General features: G+C 47.2%; 1 protein-coding gene across 1 annotated transcript; it reads left to right on the top strand.

The window, feature by feature from the left end:
• The first annotated feature begins 4283 nt into the window (after positions 1-4283).
• On the top strand, positions 4284-7022 carry Phox2b (paired like homeobox 2B). The gene is made up of 3 exons (XM_059274605.1): positions 4284-4524; positions 5383-5570; positions 6507-7022. The coding sequence occupies exons 1-3, from the start codon at positions 4284-4286 to the stop codon at positions 7020-7022; spliced, it is 945 nt and encodes a 314-aa protein (XP_059130588.1).
• The last annotated feature ends 17075 nt before the right edge of the window (positions 7023-24097 follow it).

Raw genomic sequence — 24097 nt, 5'->3', positions numbered from 1 at the left:
AGGGGTTGGCTGTGCCCGGGCAATTCAGACGTAGCATTAAATAAAGCAAACAGAAAATTCCTCTGAAACTCTCACTGGTATTTAATATTTTATTCATCTCTGTTATTGTGCCTTGCCTAGGGTAAAACAGTCTCCTAAGAGCCAGGCATGAGGGGCTGGCGAGCATTTCCCCATGAATCGCTACTACAATACAATGGCATTTTGTTTGCTGGTTTTGACTCCTTGTCTTCTAACATTCTTTCTGACTTTCAAGGGGAAAAAAAAAAGAGAAGAAGAACCCCTCCTATGAATGGCAAAGAAAAGGGAAGGGAAAGTTTCTTTTAAACCTTCAACCTTTTTCATTTGGTAGCATGTAAACATTTCCCCCCCTCATAGTATATGTGCGGGTAGTCTTCTTCTTCTCTTGTTCTTTAAATAGCGAGCTTTTTTTTTTTTCTTTTGCCACATAGAATTGCCTTTCCATTATTGATTTAGAAATTGGCAAGGGGATAAAAAGTCAACCGTGTACACATACTAAGAAACGAGAGACAGAAGAAGATGGATCAAACCATCCATCTATCCATGTGGCCATTTATCTATCAATCCATCTCGCTTCCCACCCGCCTCTATTAAAATAAATAGCAGGCTCTGTACACACTGCTGGTTGGCTGAAGTTGTGATCTGGACAAAAGGTCTGTTTGGGAAAAGGATGCTGAACCTTTAATTCCATTTGTGCCGGTTGAAAACCAGGAGGGGTTTTTCTACACTTCACTTTTATTAGATTATTTCTTATAGATGGCTTCTTTTTTCCTCCCAGACGCGTGGTGCGGCTGCTGAAGCAGTTGGTCTATAGTTGGAATAATTAAATTAACCATTTGGTACAACTTTTAGGGGAGAGCTCGCGTGTAGAAAGCACAACCGGGACAAAGCAGGGAGCTGAGACTGGAGCTCTGGCCTGGCCCAGCCTCACAAGCCTTTCATGGCTGAACAGAATCAGGACCCCGAGCCACAAAAGAGGGGCCGGGGCTGGGGAAGGGGCGGGTGGGAGGGACGGTGACATTGAACAAAATAAACCTACAAAGTCCTACAATGGGAAAAATGAAGTCAAGAGCGTTTGCTCATCCAACCGTGCGGTTCTAGTTCGGAAAGGTCTTCCAGGAGGCGCTCAGCACACGGGCCACAAGAGGATGGGCACCAGGGGGCGTCTGGAGAGAGGCGGAGGATGGTCCACAGAACAGAGCTGGCACCCTGAAGGCGGCCGGCGCGACCAAGTGGAGGCGCCTGGGAGCCAGACTGCGGGGAGGGACCAGCCCTGGGCTGGCGCCCTGCGGTGGGTGGCTTATCCCTCCTCCGAGGGCATTTCCCTTGCCGAGATTCCTGGTCCCCACTCTCTCTTTCTCCCTTCCAGCACGCAGGGCCCTGAGCTGCTGCATAGCCAGGACCTCTTTCCAAACTCGTTTCAAAAAACCAGCCCCGTGCGTTTTGACTTTCAACCTAAGAGTGGTCTGAAGCTGAAGTCAGGTGAAGGCTGTTGGAACGCCGCGTGAAAATGCGTGGCATGCCGGTCTGGTGTAGGGCTCTGGGCTCCGTGGAAGAGCAGCTGCCAGGGGTCGGGGTGGCTTCGAGTGGAACACCCCGAGATGCACCTCAGGCAGGCTGTGAACCTGGGCTTTGCCAAACCTAGGCTTTAGAGACTAAACGCACCTCCTCCCTAAAATGTCTCTCTTGCAGAAAAATAGCTTAAAGCCCACCTCTGCCAGGAAGAGGAGCTGGCCGGTGTTAATCTGGCCTAACCTGGCCTAGATCCCACGCCTTGGCATCCTCAGAACTCGGGCCTGAGCTACAACACCCCTTTCAGAAAAACCACGACGCACTCTTTTCCTTTTGCCCCCCCTCACCCCGAGTCCCAGGGAACAGAGAAACTTGGACAATCGTAGCCTTGTGCTTGGTAACTTATCCCCCACCTCCCTGAAGTGGAAGGCAGTGGGAGAATACCAGTGAGGGAAGTTCCATGTGGAGTCCGTGGGGTACAGGCACCTCCCGGTCCAGATGCAGATTCATATTCATGAGAGAGCGATAAATAAAGACAAATCCGCGCTGTAATAACCCTTGGATTCGCATCCGTCTTTGCTGGCCTTTAGGTTCAGGGTCTGAAGACAGATGTTTGCATCCCCCTTTCTCCTCTTGTCTGGTGACCATAAAGAAAAACCATTTAGAGTGTTGCAATTTGTTTCCCGCCGCAGTCAAAGCTCGGACGCATTTATTTTCATTCCCCCCCCCCCCCCCCGCTGCACAAAAAAAGTGCGCGTTGGTCACCGAGGGCCCCTCTTTATCAAATACGCATTGTACAGCGTACAACTGCAATAAAACTATCAGCCCTCCCCATAAAACTATCACCAGCTTCCTCGGTGGGTTCCCTTGCCTGCCCTTGCCAGTTCAGCGTTCTTACGTCCAGAGGATGCGCAAACACCTGGGAGGAAGCTGAAAAGGCTGGGGGCCGCTGTCCGCGTTTAATCCATTACCGAGTCTGCAGAGGTTTAGTGCGTAATAAAGCAGGGTAGCAGCGGAGAGCGTGCGCCCATCCACTCCCCGGCACTAGCATCGAATTAAACCACTTAGTTTGGCAAACACTGAACGCCTAAATGCCCCTATAAAGACTTTATGAGTTTGTTACTTTAATTACTGACTTGTTACAGAGCACATAAAGGGGGTAATGAATGCAATAAAACTAATTATCTACACATTTAATTCATATAAAATATCCAGGGTTTGTTTACACCACACGGCGATTCAACTAAGCATTCCCCCCTCTTGTCCACCGAGAGGAAGGATTTAATGAAATATTTCCCTTTATTCTGCTAGAGTCTAACGAACCAAATGAAAATTACCCTCCGCTTAAATCATGGGGCCACCGAGGTCCACAAATCACGGCTGGCTTCTTTGTCTGCGCCTCCTTGTGCCTCCTTGCCAGAACCCAAGAGCCCCAGGAATCGAACTAGGAAAGTGAGCTGCCTCCAGCCGTTGCTTTGTTTGTTTAAATTGCAAGGGTGCCGCTCAGTGAAGTCCGAAAACCTACAGGGCAAACAGACAGCGATCCTCTTTGGGAAACCCCAAGTCTGAAGGGGATTGTGAGCGCCCGAAAAACCGGGAGGCGGAAGGGAAGGAGAGACTAGAAGACTGGAAAAGGAGACCCCGTTTGGGTGCATTTCATGCTGGGCATGGTAGCTACCGAGTAATTAAAACGAACAACCACCGCGGGGAAGCTTCACACACACACACACACCGCTGCAAATCTACACGAACGAACGCAGACAGACACAGCGCAGGCTGAGCGCAGAGAAACGTTCGGTAGGGAGTCCAGATGTTTTACCTCTGAGAGCTTCACTCGGTTGTTTATTTTACTTTTGTAAAGGGGGCTGTCTGCCCACGTCTCTAGAAAGCATATAAAGCTTCGAGCAGAAACACAATTGATAAGATGCTATTTTTTTCCCCCCATCCCCTTCGACCAGGTGTATTTTAAAGAAATCAGCTTATCCTTATCGTTCACATAAAACCCCCTCGGCCCACTTACGCTACGTTACAGGGCGCCTGAGTCTTGCCAATGTCCCAGTCTTTATAACATTTCATGCACTTCGGGGGGTAGGCTTGTTGTTAAATTGAGCGTGTAACACTCTTACAAAACAGGTTTTCTATGACATCAAGGTTTCTTCTTCCTAACCAAGAAGGAAAAAAAAAAAAAAAAAAGACGAAGAAGGGGGAAAACACACTATCTCAATTTATGCCTAAGGTATATGATCAGTTAAAAAGGCTTAAAAGCTCTTGGAAATTGGATCAGGGAAAATCGTCACCCAACTTTCATTATTTCCAAGTAGCGTGATTGAATTAAAGGGCAGGAGCTGGTTTAGAAGGGAGGATCAGGGGCTCGGTGCGTAATGGTGTGGTATTAAATTCTAATTAGAGATGCAGGAATCGATGATAGGGAGGTTGGACAGCTCTGTTCCCCAGTGCCAGCCCAATAGACGGATGAGTTATTGTCATGTAAAAAGCGCCAGCAATAAGACCAACCGCTTTGCTATTGTCCAAGTGGAAAGAGCCAAGTTTATTATGAGGACTATATGCTCTAGAGACCTCAGACAAGGCATCTCATAGGAGGCTTTTTCATAAAACTAGGCTCTGCTGGTAGGTAGGGAGGCCAGTTTGGAGGCAGGCGCTGAGCTGTGCACATCTCCCCACCGCCGCCACCGTCTCCTCGCCCATCTTTTATTTCATTTTTCCACTTGGCTGAGCCGCCCAGAACCTTTTCAATGTATAAAATGGAATATTCTTACCTCAATTCCTCTGCCTACGAGTCCTGTATGGCCGGGATGGACACCTCGAGCCTGGCTTCAGCCTATGCAGACTTCAGTTCCTGCAGCCAGGCCAGTGGCTTCCAGTATAACCCGATCAGGACCACTTTTGGGGCCACGTCCGGCTGCCCGTCCCTCACTCCGGGATCCTGCAGCCTCGGCACCCTCAGGGACCACCAGAGCAGTCCGTACGCCGCAGGTAAGGACCGCGAGCTCTCTTAGCGGAAGAAGCTGCCTTTCCGCTCGTATATAGGAAGCCTTGATTGCATTTGAAAATGGAAATGTGTTTAGTATTTACCAAACGAAATTTGCTTACACAAATGAAAGAATTTATCACGTTAGAAGCGATTGCAGGGAGGGGTAATTCACTTACAGGGTTACACTATCCTAGTCACACCCGAACCGCCAACAAAATTATCTTAAGCTGCCAAAATGATAGGCATAATTTATTTACTTTGCGATGAGACGTAAAGCTTAGAAAATAATTAAATAACAAAGAGTAAAGCTCATTACTGGCGGTGTCTCCTTTTTTTTTTTTTTTTTTTTTTTTAAGAACCGACAGCGGCTCACACCTCTCTGGCCGGTCATTTTTATGATCATTTCTGGAATTTATTATTGTTGTTTTTTTTTTACAGCACTATCCCCCAACTTTTGGTCGGCGCCAACTTCTGAGAATTGAAAAGTGGCAACAGTAGGCGCGAGGGGTAACTTCGTCCCTGGCTTTCTGCTATTCCAGCTGATGTTTTTGGACTGTTTTCTTGCTGAGTGCACTATTCCCCGTTTTGGGGGCTCAAGTGGTCTCCAGCTTGCTATTTCAAACCCATCCAAAGGCACTCGGGCCACAAGAAGCCACACAAAGTCCCCGCTTCTGTGTCTTACTAACGTGCTAGGTTCTCTTGGCAGGTCGCCGCGCTGCAAAAACTCCTTCCGGATGCCGCGGGTGTCCGCAGCGGCTCCCGGGCTCTCTGACCTTGGGTCCCCACGTTCTGGCTCGGCGGCCCCCAAACTCCTGACTGTTTTTTTGCTCACTCTGGCCTCCTCTGTCCTCCTCCCCTAGTTCCGTACAAACTCTTCACGGACCACGGCGGCCTCAACGAGAAACGCAAGCAGCGACGCATCCGCACCACGTTCACAAGCGCGCAGCTCAAAGAGCTGGAGAGGGTCTTCGCCGAGACGCACTACCCTGACATCTACACCCGGGAGGAGCTGGCGCTGAAGATTGACCTCACCGAGGCCAGAGTCCAGGTACCCGACGGAGACCGGGTGCCGCAGCGGGAGGGTGAGGGAGGGGTGGATGCTAGATGCCGGATGCTGATGCTTGAGAGTTCCGAAGGGACCCAGGGCGGGTCAGAGAAACGAGATTTGGAACGCTGTGTGCGTGCGCACGAGGTGGGCCTAGGATCCGCGCTCTGGGCAATTTATTCACAGCCGCCAAGTGTTTCCCACCGGGGTTGGGGATTTGGCTCAGTGGGTAGAGCGCTTGCCTAGGGAAGCGCAAGGCCCTGGGTTCGGTCCTCAGCGCCAGGGGAGGGAGAAAAGTGTTTCCCACCAGAGCAGGGGTCTGGGAGTTTGAACCGGAGAAGGGAAGTGCCGGGTGGGAGGAAGGATGCAGACTTTGCCGGTATCTCTGTCAGCCCAGCTGTCATCGTTCAGTTGCTAAGCGCCTCCTAACTCAAGCGCCTTGAAAAACCTAGCGCCGGTGGTACGCGGTGTAACTTCCTAGCAACGAGGACTTGAAACAGATTCCTGAAGGGACCGTCCCTACCTACCTATTAGGAGCGAACGTTCTGGAGCTGGTCAGCCAGCCCAGTGCAAGGCCAGGGGATGAGCGGTCACCAGAGTGGAAAGACACCCTCCTTTCTCCAGTCAGACCTGGGAGGCCTAGGAGCAGGCAGAGCGCTTTTACGTCAAAAGGACGGCTTGAAATCTGTCCCCTACGGTGCCACTTCACTGGCACGTTCGTCCGAGCCCTAAGACGGTTTCTCGGAAGAGGGTACCAGCAACGACTGGTCCTTCGCTGTGGTGTCAATGGTCCATTCACACAGCGAAGTGTGTGTGTGTGTGTGTGTGTGTGTGTGTGTGTGTGCGCGCGCCGTCTGAAACGAAGTAGGTCGTCCCAAGCGCCACTTTGCCTTCTGGTTTTCTTCCCCCGTTTCATCACCTCCCGGTCTCTTCGGGCAGGTGTGGTTCCAGAACCGTCGGGCCAAGTTTCGCAAGCAGGAGCGCGCCGCAGCCGCAGCGGCCGCTGCAGCCAAAAACGGCTCCTCGGGCAAGAAGTCCGACTCCTCCCGGGACGACGAGAGCAAAGAGGCCAAGAGCACCGATCCGGACAGCACCGGGGGCCCGGGACCCAACCCCAACCCGACCCCCAGCTGCGGGGCCAACGGCGGCGGCGGCGGAGGGCCCAGCCCGACCGGAGCTCCGGGCGCGGCGGGCCCAGGGGGCCCGGGAGGCGAACCCGGCAAGGGCGGTGCGGCTGCGGCGGCGGCTGCAGCGGCTGCGGCGGCAGCGGCGGCGGCGGCGGCGGCGGCGGGAGGCCTGGCTGCGGCCGGGGGCCCCGGACAAGGCTGGGCTCCCGGCCCGGGCCCCATCACCTCCATCCCGGATTCGCTTGGGGGCCCCTTCGCCAGCGTCTTGTCTTCGCTCCAAAGACCCAACGGTGCCAAGGCCGCCTTAGTGAAGAGCAGTATGTTCTGATCTGCGACCTGCGGCGGCGGCGGCGGCGGCGGCGGGCGAGCCCGGGCGCGGGCTGGCGAGTGGGCGAGTGGGTAAACCCAAGGCTAGTGTCGCTGCTGCCAGGGGCTTTTTTTTTTTTCTTCTTCTTCTTCTTTTTTCATCGAAGGCCTAAAATGATCGCGATTCGAATAACGAAAAAATGACGTCGCTCCCATTTCCACCCCACTCCTGCCCGGTTCCTCAACCTCCCTCCCCTAACGAAACAAAACAAAACAAAAAACAAACAAAAAAACTTCCCCGGCTTCGCGCTTGCCTCGGGCTGCGCATCGGACAGGGCTCCGCCTGCTGCCCAGGGGGTGTGAGCAGCGTGGCCTGGACTTCGGGGCACTCTCAGGGGGCTGTGTCTGAGTGTCGGGTGTATGTTTGTCTCGGAGAATGTGTGTCTGTGGCCCCAAGTAGGTGATAGGGAGAGATATGGGGGGGGGGGGGCACAACCAACTCAGTGACTTCTTAGAAACAAATTAAAAATTCGGAAGGCAGCAACGATTTAAAAAAAAAGTAAAATAAAATAAATCACAAAAGTTAAAAAAGATCCACATGGAGGGGACAAGTTAAAAATACAAAGTGGGCAAGGGAGGACTGTGTCTAGTACTGAGGATTTGGTCTTGCGAACCCCTAAATTCTCGTGCTCACAACTGTGCAGACTCTCGTGACTCCTCTTTAGGAAGGAACACTGACAGCCTTTCCAGCCTGGTTCCCCTCAGGTCCTTGGGTTCCGGCCACCGCAGAGATGGCTCACTCAGACTGTCCTGGCAGCCAAAGTGACTTTCTGGAGCCCGCTTGTCTGTCCCCACCTCGCCGGAAAACCATCTTGCCATGAGCGCGACTGACTGCCACACCGTTGCTATCCCCAAACCCGAATCTTGCAGCCGCTTGGCCTGAAAAGATGCCCTGTACATGAGATGCCTTTTCATCCTCAAACTCTGCAAATCGCGCCTCCTATTTCACGGCGCTCCTTGTTTTTCTCTCCTGCCACCCCGACGACCCACCGGCATCCTCTTCTTCCACCAGCTTTTACGGAACTTTCTGGCACTGCTTTGCATTGGAGTCTGTTGCAGTCCCACGGAGCTGGCTGCAGAGAAATCTACCCAGCACGGGAAAGGCACACACACACACACACACAGTTTGCAGAAAGTGTCTCGGCTTGCATTTCTGATTGAGTGATCCGAGCTGGACTCATCCTGTAGGGTGGACGGACTGTATATTGATGCGCAGTTTAGACATCTCTGTTGGGATTTTTATTTTATTTTATTTTAAAAGGCACAAACTATAGATATTAGTTGAATGTTGAGGCTTTAACTTTTTCGGTGTCTTTCTACAGCTGTGTTCTGTGACTCAAATGTATCGTGTTACTCTCAGTACAGACCGTCTCCTCTACGTGACCATATAATGTTTTTCTCTTCTTGTAGTCTCTATGGTGTGTCTTTATGGCGTAATAAGGTTCTCACGGGTTCAATTCCTTTGTGTTTAGAGAGACCAGGTTCAGACAATGGTATATATTTTTGTTATCAGGTGCATGTATGTCTGATTTCATTTTCTTCTCGTTGGACTATGTTTGTGAACATAAGCGTCATAAGTTATGTTTCAGATTTTCAAATTTATTTATACGTGTTATAATGAATGCTTCTATTTAAAGGGGAAATATTTCTACATGTGCATATAGTTTTCCAAGAGTGTACCATTAACTTGATTGTTGATAATAAAAACAAAAAGCAAGTATAAGCAATGGAACTCTCCGGATTTTCTCTGCAGTCTTGTTTAAATCTAATTTGAAGTGTCACGGGCAGAAGAATTGGTGCTAAGCATTAAGAGGACTGAATTTTTAATCCCGGCACTTGACTTGTAGACTCAAGCATTCAAATTGAGCCAAACCTGAATTTTGGTGCTTGGGGAGCAGGGGTGCTTCTGCTCTGTGTGAATTTGTTTCTCAGGAACATCAATCACCAATAAAAGTGTACATAGGGTGCTCCTGGCCACTGCTGACTCTGTAGTATCTCAGGCACGGTTGGAAAACTGGTCTTTGAAGTGGGCTTGAAGTGAAAGCTCGGATTCTGTGTGCAGAAGCCTGCAGGATCTATCTATATTAGCTCTGGGTAATCCGGAATCCCCAGGCCTCACCAAAGGCTGCCACCCAGAGATATCCCAGTGCCTCTCTGTGGTCAAGGGGCAGGGCTTCTGGACCCAGCAGCAGCTTGCTGTAATGGTGTGCTGGATGAACTAACTTTGGGACTTCAGGAGGTACTGCCCATCACAACTGTGCTGTTGTGCATTTTCCTGTCCACCCGGGGCCACACAGCAGGTGCAATTCCTTTTGAACGGGTTGCAGGACCCTGATGTTAATGGAGAGGTTATACAACCCAAGAGTCCTCCTGTTGACAAAAGTTAATGTCAAACTTTGGAGTCCAGAATCTAAGTCTAGAACCTACCCATCAACTATTCAAGTGGTTCTCAAAGTGTGTCTCCCAGACCTGAAGCATCAGCATTACTTAGGGATTTGTGTGCACACTTGCTTAGATCCCATCCTGGCCTTAGCCCTGAGTGAGGCCGAGTGACTGGTTCCTACCAGTTTTACTAAGACTATGACTTGATGAACTATAATATACTCTAAGCAACTCAAAGGGAAAATTAAGAATTTAAACTGGATTGGGAGCAGGTGTGTGTGTGTGTGTGTGTGTGTGTGTGTGTGTGTGTGTGTGTGTTCTGACAGCCATAAGGGTCCCCTTTTAGAATAAAAAAGTCATCAAGAAAGCCCCAACACATCACTCTACGCTTTTCTCTCTTGAACTGTTTGAGTCACTTTCTCAAGCTGGAGTCTTGTATGAGTTTCTGACCCTTTGATTTGCTTTTGGTTTTACCTTAACAACCGGTGATTCAGTCCCCCTCCCTGAGGCATAGCCACAGTCCGTCTGAATATAAGCAACCCATATGTCTTAAATCTAGCCGGGCTTCTCACCTTAGCCCAGCTTGTTTTTGATGAGGCAAGTTCATTCAGAATTTGCTGGACTATGTCTGCGAAAATAAATTGTCATAAAATATACCTCAGATTTCCAAATGTATTTACACATGTCATAGTGACTCCTTTCTAAGTTTCCTTTTCAAACAGTACATGTGCATATAGTTTTCCAAGACGGTCAAAACTCTGGGTCAAAAGGAGCTTCTAATCATCACTGAAAAAAGGCTTTCAAATAGACTTTGAAAAATTTCATCTCAAAATGCCCCTTAATAAATGCCAAGAGTGCATCCTTTATAAACAATGCCTTTAGTTGTTCTGGTCCAGTCAGGCGGTGGTGGCACACGCCTTTAATCCCAGCACTCGGGAGGCAGAAGCAGGCGGATCTCTATGAGTTCAAGGCCAGCCTGATGTACAGAGTGAGTTCCAGGACAGCCAGGGCTACACAGAGAAACCCTGTCTCGACCACCATACACCACCACCACCACCACCACCACCACCACCACCACCACCTCCGGAAAAAAGAAAAAAAAATTGTTCTGGTCCAAACCGATGATCACTCGATCTCTTTGGACTCAGTATTTGGTTGTAAATGTAACTTGGAGGCAAAGAATAGAGAGGAAAGCTATTGATTAAAGAGCACTTAAAGCGGGTAATATTTTGGCTACAGGAAGATTGTCTTCTTTTAGACAGTGAGGCCCATCTGGTAAAAATCCTCGAGCTTGGGCAGGGCCAGTGGGACAAGTGTCTTGGAGAAGGCAAAATGAGCAGAGAGAAGGAGAAAATGAGAGAGAGAGAGAGAGAGAGAGAGAGAGAGAGAGAGAGAGAGAGAGAGAGAGAGAGAGAGGTCATGTCTGTGAATCTCAGTTCTGGAGGGGCACAGCTGGAGTTACATAAAACCCTGTCTCAAAAACTAGGAGTAAATAAATAGAAGAAGAAACACCAACCAACTAAAGAGCTTTTTAGAAATACTAGTGAAGCCCCCGGAGATGTTTTCAGATGGGAACAAATGGGTGAAGGGTCTCATATCTTCTTCTCCTTTGAGTGTCTTGTCTCTAAGACAAGAGAAACTCTGGGGGTTGCTGAGGCAACTCCCACTCCCCAGAACGGCAGCTCCCTAAAGAGTCACCTGTGACTTGAATTTGGGTCACCTCTGCTTCTCTGAATGACCTAAGAAACAAATTGTTGGAAGGCAAGTTTTTGATCAAATGCAAAAGATTGTCCCTGTAACATGATGGAGCCTAAGGCAGGACACTGTGTCTCTCACGCTGTGGCATTTCCTTGGAGTCCTGCACAGTGTGAACAAGCTCACTTTCACTTTTCCTCTCCCGTGGAATTTGCATTTTGGCTCATCAAGGCATCCCTTTTCCTGGCAACCCTGAGCCCACACGTGACTTCACAAAAGCTTTGTGAACTGATGCCAGATGGCCGTCCTGAAGCCAAGTGTCCCCTGAAACATCCCAGTGTAGAGAACCCAAGCGGCTGCAGAGAGGAGCTGATAACCCAGCATATCAGCTGCCCACAACACCGTCCAGATGCAGCTACCTCCGACCTTAAGGAGGGCAGTGTAATGGCTACCTGGAAATGAGCCTCAATTCAAGACAGATCTCTGCATGCCTTTGAGAACCTTAATGCTTGGGGCCTGACCTCACTCACCAACTATACATTTGAATAATAATAATAATACAGACTGAGGGTTGGTAGGGTGGGTGAATAAAATATCACCCAACAAATATCTGGCATGGCAGTAAGTTTTCAGTAGATGATAATGATGATAATGATCAGACCGCCCCCCCCCCAGGTCCTTTCTTGATTTTTCTAGCTCTGGTCTGTTACCAAAGCCTTCAGAGCCATGCAACAGTGAGATGGGATGGTAACCTGGAATACAGTGAACAATTAGCCGACACTCAAACAGGAAAGAGAACAAGGATAATGTCAGGTTGCCTGCTCTTCCCAGTAAGGAGTGGAGGTTACCTCAAACAAGTCAACAGCCTCTAGAAACACAGTGTAAGTGAAAGCGCAAAGGCTGGGATTGGAGAACTTCAGTGAGGGAGAGACTGTAACAAAACAGAGTTGTCTAGGGCTCCCAAGGAATTCTTACTAATATTTTCTCCCTCATATATGCTAGGCTCTCAAGCTTTAGTGACGTCAGCTCCCACAACTACTCTGTGAGGAAAAGGTTCATTTTCATTTTTTTCTTAAGAGGGACCCCGGGGCACTGAAGGATTCCGCAACATGCCCAGGGTTAGTAACATTGCATCAGGAATCCAGTCCTAGCTAGTTTGTCTCTAGAGTTCGTGTTCTTTCACCAATGTTCTTTACAACATGACAAGGAAGGATTCGTTTTAGCCCATGAGGTTCCATATTATCAGACCCAAGAGATCTTGAAAGGCAGGTGAATGTTAAACTAGACAACAGGAAGGGTGGTGCTGGGCTAGGAACGTACAGAGAAGCCCCGTCCTGGAGGAGGAGACTGGTTCCTGCCAGACAGCATAGTTCCAGTTCTATCTCCGTGGAAATGGACAAGACGAGGAGTAGCCAGAGGCATGGAACAAGAAAGGGAAAAGAGTGATTTCACAGACGCAGGGCAGAACATGGATCCATCAATGGGAATGGACATTACCCTGGAGGCTCGTTTATCACATGACAGACACATGGCTCCACTGAAGAAGCCCTTCATCTTTGGCCTTGATTTCAGGATGGAGGTTCTCAATCCCTGTGGCTGTATAATGATGAGTCATCTCCAGCCGGTGATGTGTCCATGTGGGAAAGCAAGGCATCACGCAAAGACCTATAGCTCACTGTACAGGCAGGCAGGTTGGTTAGAATCAGGTCTCCAACACCGCGGTAGACATTCCAGATGATGCTGGTTTCTTCACCTTGAGTTCATGTGTAGACTACATGAGGCAGAGGAGCAGATCACAACCTCTACATGAATTGCCTAAGTGATGAATTTAGGGACCGTAGCTACAGCAGTCACTGTCAGTACCCGTGACCTAGTCATCAACAGAAGTCACAGACACTTGCATTTCATGGTGGAGCTTCTGCAGTTAACATAAGATTCACATTCATTATTTAAGATTATGATACTAGCCTAGACGTTATGCTATTATTGAACACATTAATAAAGAAGCACACAACTTGAAATAACAAAAATTGTTTACATGTTTTTGTGGTGTTGGAGTCAAATTCAGGGCTTTGCATATTCTAGACAAATGCTTTACTACTGAGCTACACCCCAGTCTATTAAAACCATTTTCTGATAACACTGCTCTAACTGGCTTTTTCTCATAGAACTATACACTTTCCCTCAGCCTTCTCTTGTTTTAACTGACTTATGTAATGTTTTTTCAAAATGGCAAAGTTTATACATATTTATTGTATACATTGTGATTATTTTAAAATATGTATACCTTATAAGAAGGCTACATTAACCTCACTAACATACTCATAACTTTATCTACTTATCTTTTTTTTGAGGTGAGATCACCTAAAATCTGTTCTTTTAAAAACCTTGAAGAGTGCATTCCATTATTATGAAGTATAGTCACCATGTTGAGCAGTAGATAGATTTATTCAACTTTTAGACCAAATTTATAACTTAAATTTTATAGTCTTGGATCACTGTCTCCCCTAATTCCTCCAACTTCATTTTGTGTTTTTCATTGGAGCATGCTATTTTGAGAAGGGGTTCATGGGCATAATCACCTTGCCAAGGGGCCTGCGGGGCGCGCACGTGGCACACACACACACACACACACACACACACACACACACACCACACAAAGCTGGGGGCTCCCGGCCAATTGGTGAGAGCCAGGGATTATGTCTCCGAGACTAGAATATGCAATCATTTTACTTTATTGGTAGAAGCAACATCAAAGAAAATTAAATTGTATCAAATGTTCCTCCCAAAGACAAAACAGAATAAAACAAGTCCTCAAAGCCATCCAAAGAAGACTCTAGAACAGTGGTTCTCAATCTTCCTATCTCTGGGACCCTTTAATACAGTTCCTCATTGTGGTGACCCCCAACCATAAAATTATTTCCATTGCTACTTCATAACATAATTTTGCTACTGTTATGAACCGTAATGTAAATATCTGTGTTTTCTAATGGTCTTAGGAGACCCCTGTGAAAAGATCATTCGACCACCCCAGGGGTCATGACCCACAGATTGAGAACCACTGCTCTAGGACTTTACATGCTCCTGGCTGCAGCAGGAGAGAGTGAGGAGACCTGAAGGTCTCTGCAGAAGTTGGGCTTCCCCTTGCTATGCCACGTGATCACTGGAGCCCGACACTGGGCAGAGGCTCAGTGAGACCCCGCAGGAACAGGACGGCCTTTTCCTCCTGAGATCCAAAGCCATGGGGTCTTGTGCAAGGTCACGCAATTAGCAACGTGGAAGCAAGGATCCCACTCAAAGCTTAGCCTGCTCACACATGAGTGGCACAGCTTTAAAAAGAACACAGGAACGACAATTTTGCATCTACCTAGATGTTTACTCACTCCTTTTTTTTTTGGTCTGAATCTGAAGCTATTTGGCTTGTTGACACATCCCACAGCCTGGTGATTTAGCAGTGATGTTACTTTGGCTATAGTCTCATATCAAAGACCTCCCTGTAGGAAAAGCCAGACATTGGGGCGGGGAGTGCATACAGGCCTGTTACCTGGACATAACTTCGTTACGGAACTGAGTGGATGACTGCCTGCTTGAGGACTTCTCAGATGGTATAAGTGTCGATTTCCGGGACAGGAACAGCATGGTGTAAAACTTAATCTCTCTAAGGTCCATGGTGATGGGCCTCCTTGGGCAAAGCGGAAGACACACCTGGTTTGCCTGAGACATAGCATATTGAACTCTTCCCTTTAAATTTAGTGTGTGTGTGTGTGTGTGTGTGTGTGTGAGAGAGAGAGAGAGAGAGAGAGAGAGAGAGAGAGAGAGAGAGAGAGAGAGAGAGAGAGAGAGAGAGAGAGAAAAGAGTTCAGAAAATGGCATCAGGTTCCCCTGGAACTGGAGTTACAGGCAGTTGTGAGGTGCCCAACACGGGGACTAGACTAGAACCCAGGTCCTCTGGAAGAGCAGCAGGTGCCCTTAACCCCAAAGCTATCTCTCCAGCCCAGGCACAGAGAGTTTTAAACTACTAACAGTATGTTACATATTCTCCTGGCCATTTTGCATTGCTGTCTATGGAAGTCTTTCAAGCATCCAGAATGCAGATGTCATGTTCTCATCTTACAGATGTGAAAGAAATCCCAGTGATAGAAAAGAGCGACCTCCTCCAGATTTCAAAGTGGATAAGTACCAGAACTGAGTTCCCAGCCCTTGCCCCATCCTCTAGAGCCTCCCAGGTCGAGATGAGTCATTGCCTAGAACACAGAACCGCCTTTAGCTCACACCTCAGGAAAACATTGGCAAGGGCAGAGGCAAGGATGGAAATGTTCTGGCTTTCCCCTTAAGAAGAGGATGTTTTATAGTATGTGAATCACAGTCAGTTAAAAATAGAGACCCTAGTAAGGAACGCATCACCTCTTTGTTTTCCTCCATGTCATTTATTTCTTACGGCCATAATTTGCACACATCTTCTCTTAGTCTTAACTCAGGGTGCCTGCCGTAAAGAAGAAAGAGAGAAGATAGCAAGAGCTATGTATGTATATATATATATCCAGCCTGTAGAAGTAGTGTGGAATAAGTCATAAAAAAAATCTGACTAGTTTAGTGATTTCAGAAGTTAAATATTTACATAGGTGAGATGTACATGGGGCACCACTATAAATGATTGAAAAGGTTAGGGAGGTGTCCCCCCAAAAGTTTCTAGCATTTTTAGTCATTGTGTCCTGAAAACTGTCTCCTGCAGCCAGTGGGAGTGCATGCCTTGATCCCAGTAACCGAGAGGCAAAACCAGGAAGACTGAGTTTGAGGTCAGCCTGGGTTACCTAGGGAGACTCTCCTAGGGTAAAAAACAGACTGTCTCTCTTCATTTGTCTACGTGTACCCCCGACCTCGTGTGTGTGTGTGTGTGTGTGTGTGTGTGTGTGTGTGTGTGTGTACACACGCGCATGTGCGTGTGCAGGATGCAAAGATGGAAAAGTATAGAGGATTTGAAAAGAGTCAGGAAACTGAAGAGGGATTTAGTGGATCAGAAGTGTTGTCATTGAAGTCCATAACCACTTTGCAACACCGATAGTAAGATTTCTGTTTAATATTTTTATTCCCCTGGAGGCAAAGTTTTAGTATCTCCATCAAATTTCATCTTGAAATATAATCATCACTGTGTGGTTTTAAGAGTGTGGAACACTTAATCTGTGACATTTGGTGACAGGGCCTTGGGGAGGTTATTAATGCTTATAGAGGCGGTAAGGTGAGGCCCCTAATTCAATAGGAGTGTGGCTTCCTAAGAGGAGGAAGCAGCTGAGATATCCTTGGCTCTGCAGCTGAGATATCCTTGGCTCTGCCTCTTTCTAGGTGCCCCATGTTCCTCAGGACTCTGCGGAGTCTACGCCAGCAAGAAGGACCTCCCTGGCCGCTGCTGCTCAGTCTTGAACTTCCTAGCATGAGCCAAAGAAACATGTGTTCTGGGCACACTGCCAGCTCTGGTGTTCAGTTTCAGCAACAGGAGAGGGACTACTACTCATATGTGGGCACAAAGGCTATGATGGTTGTTCTTTGTTGCCAGCTTGACCGGATTTGGAATCACCTAGGAGACACATCTCTGGATGCGTCTGTGAAAGTGTTTCCAGAAAGAGTTAATCAAGAAAAAAAAAAGAAAAAGAAAAAGAAAACAAAACAAAAATCTCACCCTAAACCACTCCTAAATGTAGTCTGGATGTTCAATTGAATAAAAGGGAAATTGTCCAATTGAATAAAAGTTGGGAAATGAACAAGAAAACTAGTGAGTACTGGGTGCATCTCTTTCCTTCCTGATCTCAGACTCAATGTGACCAGCGGCCCCACGGTGCTACCTTCCAGAATGGACGGTCCCACTGCCACCCACGAATCCAAACAAACCCTTCCTTTCTCAGGCATTTTTGTTACAGCAATGAGAAACGTAATTAACACCAATGCTGAGACCTCGTACATACTTTCTATGCTTTGTGCTTTTTACTCCCTCTGCACAGGGGCAGAGAACGACCTCTCACCTTCATGAGAAAGGACACCCAGTAGTCGTGACTGACGACAATTATACTCCTGATGGGGGTCTCTCATGGGTTAGAGACTGTGCAGGGCACTTCTCGTGCATTATTTCATTTCATTGAGGCAGCAACAATGTGAGATGGGGTAGTACAATCACCCCACCCAGAGATGAGGAAACTGGTATTGAAGAAGATGGAGTAGCTTGCTCAACTTCCCACTGTCAGAGTCTGTGGGAGACCAGCTCCAACCTGCTGAAGAATTCTTGGGGAGAGGAGAGAAGGATGAGGAAACGATAGATAGAGAGATGATAAGAAAGACAGAGACACGGGATAGCTTCTGGAGGGCCCAGTTGCCTCAAGATCTATTCTAATGATTATCCAGGGGAGAGGCAAAAGACCTCCCCATTTCAAGATCAAAGCACAATGTACAGCCAAGTGTAGACCCTTCCAAACACCTGGTAACCACACCCGTGGCCAAATCACCCCATTATGCGGCCCTGCTGGGTAAAGCAAGCTCAGATTCTCTGACCTTGAGTAAGGTCTTACTAGGGAGCCTCTGTGGGCTCCCACATCCCACAGCTGGGAGGAACAAGACTAGGATCTGATTTCATCTCCTCTCAACCTGCCCCCAGAGACCCCTCTGCTCGCTCCACAGGTTCTGCTCCACAGCATCTACTTTTACGCAGCAGGTGTGTGCCCACTTTTGCCTTAGTAAAAACCGCTCTTTCGAATCCCCCAAAAGCTCTTGTGCGTAACAGGAGTGTTTGTGCAGTCTCCTGTCTGATTTTTCTTTTTTATTCAAGAGTATTTTGTTTGGGGCAGAAGTTCCTAAAACCCATCTTTACAGTCTCTGGTGCTTAACAAGTATTTATCAGTGTGAAGTGTCTGTGAACCAGACAAGCTGGGAAGTCAGGACTCCCCAATACTCTGGAAATAATGAGGTCCCCCCCAGGGCTAACCCATTCTCACAAGCCTTTCTTCTGTCCCTGTCCAGCACTTCTCCAGGCCTACTCCTTGAGACCCTAATTCATGCACGGCAGGCCAGCCGGCAGCAGAATGAGATTCAGGAAGATGCTGGCTCTGAAGGACAGCGATGACGTCATCAGGTCCTCTCTCTGTGGGTCAAGACTTTTGGGGGAGCAGAGATGCCTTTTCTCCAGCGTGGGCTCAGGTGGCCCGCCCATTTTGATAACTACTGCGCTTAGGCTGGCTAAGAGACACCAGCAGCTTTGGTCTGAGGGCCTCGGATGTCTGCCATTGGTGACACACAGATTGTACCTGATCGAGGCCAAGTAGTGTTGCCCTCCAGAGACGAATTACTCACTTGTCTCACAGAACAAGGTGTCACAGCCAATCCAGGTGGAGCCTTTCGTCATTTTCCAAAAGTAGAAACTCAGGCGTGGAGGGGGCTTGGTGACTTGCCCAAGGTTGCTCAGAATAAGTGGCAGGAATATGGTTTTTAAACTCCATGCATTTTATTTAGTACTTTTTCTGTGTCTGTTGAATCTTGGTTTGGAATGGGGGAAATGACGGAAATGGTTTAATTATTTCAGGAGCATGTGATGGGTTTTGCTTCTCTGTCTTTGATATTGTAAAGGAAATAAGAAAACAAAAACCAAACCATGAAAACACCAGCTGCTGGCAGCCCCAACCACCCACTGCTGGGAACAAAACCCTGTTCTGAGGTTACTGCTGCTGTTTTTGAATAACAAAGTCCTTGCAGGAATTAAGCATCCGCGCCTCGGCTGCTCAGACCTGGAGGAGCCAGACCAGACCGGAGGATGTCAGACCGATCAGGCCCTTTTCCCTGCAGCAGGATCATTTCCAACCACAGCCGGGATGGCGGAGGCATTAGCAAGCCTGCAACATCTAAAACGGCCAGATCAATTCGCAGAAGCACTTCTAAGGGAAACAGATCAATACGTTCCTTCCCCTAAAGATGGATAACATAATCAGGAAGCAACAGATGCATTTTAGGGCTGGTGCACCGTGGAGGGGAGATGACTCCCCACGCTCCGTCTCTGGGAAAGCTATTGTAAATCAGCACCTGAGCAGCCTGGCACCTGTCAGGACAATCGGAGCTGATCCCAACACATTTGGCAGGTTGGAAGGTGCCATCACATACCCATTTCTCTCCATTAACATTCCGAGGTGGATACTACCATCCCCATTTCACAGGTGAGATTCAGGAAAACCGAAGCAGCTTGTTTGCTACATAGACCCATATGGCCAACGCGGGGTTGCAATCTTCTGAGTCTGATCCTCTTGTTCTGCCTAATCACCAACTGTCCCCCAAACTTCATGAGCTCTGGGGACACCTTCACTGTTTCCCACACACCAGAAAGTCTCCTGTGCTGTTCAAAAGCTCCTATTGCTTTTCCTTCACTTAGTTTTCATCACGTATAACATCAAGTTACTTAGAAAGAAACCTCCTCACACTATTATAGATGAAAGTGGCAGCTATAACTAGAAAGATACTGCAAAGAGCTACGAACACTTCAGAAACAAAACCAGCATATTTTTCCATGCATTACCTAAAGCGGTGGTATGTATACAGCCCATACTTTCCAGAATACAATGTTATGTTTAGTCTTTGTCCGGGTCCTTAAGTTCCTTTAAAAAAAAAATGAAGCAGGGCTGGGGATGTAGCTGAGGTGTTACAGTGCCTTCCCAGCATGCACAAGGCCGTGAGTTTGATCTCCGGTACCACACAAATGGGGTGTGGTGGTGGCACATGCCCATGATCCCAGCACTGGGGGAGGTAGAGGCAGAAGGATCAGAAGTTCAAGGTCATCCTTGGAAAATGTGAGGACGTTCTGGGTTACATGAGACTAAAACTACAACAATAACAACAACAGCAAAACATAATTTTAAATCTTGAGGTCCTAAAATATAAACTCTATTAATGTAAGTTCATATCTTCACCCATCATCTTATCTCTAGACAAAAAAGACTCAAGGTTAGGGCACTGAAAGCATGGCCCATGTGAACACAAGGGTCTATAAGAAGGAGTCACTTTGGACAGGCTTCCCAAAACCTGAAGAGTAGAAGAGATGGGAAATTCCAAATAACACTGTCTTTTAAATAAGTAAACATCAGAGCCAAGTGACACACACACACACACACACACACACACACACACACACACACCAAAAAAAAAAAAAAAAAAGTAGCAGCAGCTTCTAACTAATTCTACAGGGGAAGCAGCTCTCAAAGCCAGGATTAAATGGAAAACTGTCTCACTTTATTCCTGAGAGAAATCTGTCATTTAAATTCACTTAAGACTCATTCATGTCTTATTGTCAATTCTGACTCATAATGCTTTCCCCGATTGTCCTCAGATCCTTGTGTCTTCACTCCCCTTAACAGCACCTACACCCTTTTGTAATCAGCATCCCCCTTGAGATGGCCTGGGATCAGCTTCATTGGTTACTCGGGCTTTTGTAATTAGCTCCTTGTGTCCAGGTCCAGTTCATCCTGCACACAATATCAGCATCATCTTTTCAAAGTACAGGTCTGTTCAACTTCTCCGTCACCTGAGATGGGCCACCGAATGTCTTTAATGGCTCCTTGTTGCTTTAGGATAGAGTGTAAGTTCCTACTGAAGAGATTCCTGCGTGGTCATTTATTGTAGTGTTGCTCGAAATACCTAATAGGTCATCTTCAGTGCCAATCAACAGCTGCATAGACAAAGAAGGTGGTGTATATACACAGAAAGATGAGTATTGCTTGTTCCCTTACATGTATGGGAACTAAAAAAGGGGATCTGAAAGTAGAACAGTGATCACTAGATATTGGGAAGGGCTGGGGTGTCTGACAGATCCACAGAGCGGGTGGTGTTTGCACCCCTGGGCCGGGCGTTTCATGTGAAGCAATCCTTAAACAGCTGTGGTAAATCATTGGTTAATCATGAATTATGCATAGCTTTCTACTTCTTCCCAAAGGGAATCCTTTTCTTTCTTTCTCTTTTCCTTTTTTTTTTTTAAAAAAAAAGTTGATTCATTGATTATTTCTTATATTGTTGACTGCAATATAGTTCTTGGTGTGAAACGGAAGACCTTAGAAATTCAAATATACGTCAGGAAAAGCATCCATTTTCATCTCCTAGCTGGCAATGACTAAGGCGGAAGGCTCCCTTTAAAGCAATTACCAGCTGGAGAACTTCAGCATAATACATGAGTCGGTTCATGTTTCTTTGTTCAGAAACAGTCTTTGGTGTGAAATAAGCCCACACCTGCCTCAAATGCAATTCTGTGTTAAACTGTCTTTGCTTTAAATGTATAGCTTTATCACTATGCCTTCCGTGAAATACCATCTGAGTATTCGCTCTGGGACCGGCGTGCAGTGAGAGGCTGAGTCACTGGGTGCGATGATTGGTACAACAAACGTGACCTAGCCTCACTTTAGCCCAGAGACCTTTAGTGTAGATGGGTTTAAAGTCCTGCTGGAGAAATGACAGAGAAATGCATGGAAAGTAAGAAAATCTGTCACTTTGTTTTGTTTTTTTTTTTTTGAGACATTGTTTCTCTGTGTATCCCTGGCTGTCCTGGATCTCACTTTGTAGACCAGGCTGGCCTCGAACTCACAGAGATCCGCCTGCCTCTGTCTCCTAAGTGCTGGGATTAAAGGTGTGTGCCACCACTGCTTGGTCTGTCACCTCTTTTTGCCCCTCTTGACCACAACTGTCAATCCTTCCTAGTTATATCCTGCTTTCTATTCATAACCTCTCCTGCCTCTCAGGAAGTACAGCATTTGCGCTTGCTTTTCAGATTAAGAAATTGAGACTTAAAGATGTATGTCAACTAGCTGTGGTGACATTACAAATTCCTATGCGTGTGTGTGTGTGTGTGTGTGTGTGTGTGTGTGTGTGTGTGTGTGTAGTGAGTACATGTCTGGAGGCAGCAGAGTAGGGGTAGGTGGTAGTGGGAAGTAGGCAGGAGAAGGGTTACAAGTAGAGAAAGGATAAGAAATGGGAATAACAACAAAGGAAACAGTGGACTGGCCTTTGATGAGTGCCTACTGTATGCCAGGCATCTGGCTTGTCCTAATTCATTTAATCTTAATTTTATAACTCTTTTCTAAAAAAAAAGTTTTTCTTATTTTCCATACATGAGTGTTCTGCCTGCAAATATGTATGTGTGCCACGTACATGCCTGGTGCTCAAGGAGGTTGAAAGAAGCATTGAATCCCCTGGAGCTGGAGTTCTGGATGTTTGTGAGCTACCATGTGGGTGCGGGGGTACCGAACTCAGGGCCTCTGAAAGGGCAGCCAGCGCTTTTAACAGCTAAGTCGTCTCTCCAGCTTAACATAATTCTTTGTGTCAAATATTTGTATGCTCCATTTTATAGCTGTAGAAATTACTTGTACATGTAGTAACCAGGGACGATTCCTTTTATTACTTCAGGCAAGGATCCAGGTGGTCTGGTACAAAATCCAGTGTTTTTCCCACGCCTTCACCTTTCTCAACAGCTGTGAGGATTCAGGGTCGTGGAGAAGCCCTTTGGGGAACGAACTGCACATTACATTCATCTTGACTTTATTATGGGTGGTTTTCTTACACATTTCTTTGCATTATTTTAACATATCGTCAACATTCCTCTCACTCTTGAACTGAGTTTCATTGTCTTCTGTCAAAATAAAAGTCATCCATGGGGGTCACAGCCACATACAATATGGGTCCTGGACATCCAGCTCAACTTTAGAATTCTGGTATAACAGCAACATTTCAAATGGAAAAGGATTAGGTTAGGCTCAGTAGTCCATGGCCACCCCACTTCTGTCCCTGTCCTGGAGTAGATCTGATGGCTGATGGAGGGCACTCGGTGTCAGCTCTCTGGCCAGGGGTGATATTAAGGAATCAAAAAGCATTGGCCAGTCAGGATTTGACTCCAGGAGTCCTCTGTGTGCAACACACAAATCCTCTTGCTGCAGGATCGTGGGAGAAGTCGGCGTGTCCCAGAAGAGGAGTTGGGGTGGGCAGGTAGCAATCAGAACTTAGCAGAGAGACTTTTCACCAAAGGGTTCAGATGCACTTTAATATTGGAACTGCCAGTCCTGACTAACTGGTACTTGTCGCCTGCTTGGTACCCTGCATCTAGCCATCTTCTCTAAATTTACAGCCTCTGCTGCCACCTCCCTCAGGAGGTGACTTCCTTCTGTTTGGCTAGTGTTGATTCTGGTGAGGACCAAAGGGACTACATGTCACTTTGTGGATTTGTCTTCCTTTGGCCCTTCTGTAAGCTTGGGGATGAACAGTATATTGATAGCTAATCATTTACCGGGGACCCACTCTTTTCTTTCCAGATCTAGAAGTCTAATTTGTCACGTGACTGCCTAGCCAGAATCCAGATTTCCCATTTTCCTCGAGCCTCAGCTACTGTCTGTTAGGTGTATCATTAGTTGAGTGTATCATTAATCAATGGGTTTTCCATAGCTTACTACCTTTGAAAATAGGTAAGAAGAGGACTCTGTAATCCCAACACTCTTGTGGCTGAGGCAGGAGCATATTGAGAGTTTGAAGCCAGTATGGGCTACATAGCAAGTTTGAGGTCAGTGCTAGCTGGTAGAAAGAAAGAGGGGGGGAGGGAAGAAGAAGGAAATAAAGGAAGGAAGGAAGGAAGGAAGGAAGAAAGAAAGAAAGAAAAAAAGAAAGAAAGGGAGAGAGAGATAGTGGGTTGTTTCAAAAGGTACAGTGTAAACCAAAGCTATAAAAGTAAAAATAAAGCTAATACAATTATTTAGGCCTTAAAAAGAACTGAGAGAGAGGGAGGGAGGGAGGAAGAGAGAGAGAGAGAGAGAGAGAGAGAGAGAGAGAGAGAGAGAGAGAGAGAGAGTGTGTGTGTGTGTGAGAGAGAGAGAGAGAGAGAGAGAGAGAGAGAGAGAGAGAGAGAGAGAGAGAGAGAGAGAGGGAATGAATGTCTGTGTGGACAAAGAATGGATTATGTGATGGACC

Source organism: Peromyscus eremicus, chromosome 10 (assembly GCF_949786415.1).
Source record: "Peromyscus eremicus chromosome 10, PerEre_H2_v1, whole genome shotgun sequence".
NCBI classification, from domain to species: Eukaryota; Metazoa; Chordata; class Mammalia; order Rodentia; family Cricetidae; genus Peromyscus; species Peromyscus eremicus.
The sequence above is the reverse complement of the archived record's forward strand: the minus strand, read 5'-3'. Positions and strand labels throughout refer to the sequence as shown.